This window comes from Arachis duranensis, chromosome 7, assembly GCF_000817695.3.
Source record: "Arachis duranensis cultivar V14167 chromosome 7, aradu.V14167.gnm2.J7QH, whole genome shotgun sequence".
Classification (NCBI taxonomy): domain Eukaryota; kingdom Viridiplantae; phylum Streptophyta; class Magnoliopsida; order Fabales; family Fabaceae; genus Arachis; species Arachis duranensis.
The window spans coordinates 1,903,521-1,905,460 of NC_029778.3; the positions used below are offsets into that span (position 1 = coordinate 1,903,521).

At 32.9% G+C, this 1,940-nt stretch overlaps 1 protein-coding gene across 1 annotated transcript in view; it reads right to left on the reverse strand.

Moving 5' to 3' along the window:
- Nucleotides 1-1,259: 1,259 nt before the first annotated feature.
- LOC110273835 (heat shock 70 kDa protein 2-like) overlaps nt 1,260-1,940 on the reverse strand; it is a 1,910-nt gene continuing 1,229 nt past the window's right edge. The window contains exons 2-3 of the mRNA XM_021126931.1: nt 1,503-1,713; nt 1,260-1,293 (exon numbers count right to left, since the gene is read on the reverse strand). Of these exons, the coding sequence (XP_020982590.1) occupies nt 1,260-1,293; nt 1,503-1,713 (245 nt within the window). The remainder of the gene's footprint in view (nt 1,294-1,502; nt 1,714-1,940) is intronic.

Sequence of the window (1,940 nt, forward strand, 5' to 3'; positions counted from 1 at the left end):
GATTGCTGCAACATCCTCTAATCATGCTGAAATACTGGCGATTCATGAAGCTAGTCGCGAATGTTTTTGGCTGAGGAGTCTGATTCAATATATTTTGTCATCATGTGGACTGATTGATCATAAGATAGCTCCAACTGTCCTGTTTAAAGATAATACAGCATGCATTGCTCAACTTAAGGGTGGATACATCAAAGGTGATAGAACAAAGCATATTTCTCCCAAATTCTTCTTCACTCATGATCTTCAAAATCAAGGGACGATTGATGTCCAACAGATCCGCTCAAACAACAATCTGGCAGATTTATTTACAAAGTCACTCCCAAAATCCTCCTTTGAAAGATTGGTACATGAGATTGGGATGCGCCGATTTCGAGACATTAAATGATGTCGGTAAAAGGGGGAGACTGTACTCTTTTTTCCTTGGTCAGGTTTTTTTCCCATTGGGTTTTTCTTGACAAGGTTTTTAATGAGGCAGTCTCCATCACAAAGGATATTGTACTCTTTTTCCTTCACTGAGGTTTTTCCCACAGGGTTTTCCTTTAGTAAGGTTTTAATGAGGCAATAATCCTAAATGGTCATCCAAGGGGGAGTGTTGTGATAAGATTGCCTGAGGTGGATTCCCATTTTCCACAAGTCTCAGGTTTTCAAAGGGAATCTTATTAAATAATGTTTGAAAATGTTGCCATGTGTTTGCCTATAAATAAGAACTTGATATGAAGTATACGTACAGTAAAAAAAAGTAGTAAACAAATCAACTCTCTCTCTCTCTTCTTACAAATACTTCTCTTTTTTATGTTGCAATCAAATACCCTTCTCATTATATTACTATTACAATTCTTTCTCTTCTTTTATTTTATAAGTATTTTAAATTCTATTTTCTATTACTCTTTACATATAATATTAATAGCAATATTAACCATCTTTATTATATTGAGATAGTATCAAATGCAAATCTCTCTCTCTTTATTTTTAATACTTTTTCTTATCTTTGTATATATATACACAATACAACATATAATATTATTATATATATATAATAATTATTGAGCTAATTATATTAATAATAAAGTCTTCTATTTATACATCTCTATTTTATATCTTTTATTTTACAACAACAATAACTATTGTAATGACAGATATAGTAAAATTCAATATATATTCACTACAATAATAGGCATATTAAAATTGATCGGGTATATAATAAATATATAAAAGTCCAATTTTGGAAGCAAAGCAAACGATAAAGTTGTCATCAGCATTCATATGTTCTTCATCTTCTTTCTTCGTTTCTTCCTTGCAAATGTAAGACATATTCAATATTTCACACAAAACCAGGGAAAAAAAAACATTCCAAAATGAAAATCTCAAAACCTTCATGGTACTCTCATACTCTGACTTTGTTCTTCTTCATCATCATCATTATGATGAGTCATGTTGCAAACTCTCAGTCTCATCAGCTCTATGATGAAGAACATGCAGTTCTTATGAAGATAAAACAGTACCTTCGAAACCCACCATTTTTAAGCCACTGGACACAGCAATCATCAACTTCCAATAACAACCACTGTTCTTGGCCTGAAATAAACTGCACCACCAATGGCAATTCTGTCATTTCACTCACTCTCTCCAATTCCAACATCACACAAGCCATACCAACCTTCATTTGTGAACTCAAGAACCTCACTTTTATTGACTTCAGCTTCAACTTCATCCCTGGTGAGTTCCCAACATCACTATACAATTGTTCAAAGCTTCAATACCTTGATCTTTCAATGAACAATTTTGTTGGCAACATTCCTGATGATATGCACAGTTATTTATCTGAATTGAGGTACCTTAATCTTGGTTCTACCAATTTCACTGGTGATATTCCTTCTAGTATTGGAAGGTTAAAGGAACTGAGAGAGCTTAAGCTTCATTATTGTTTATTCAATGGAACC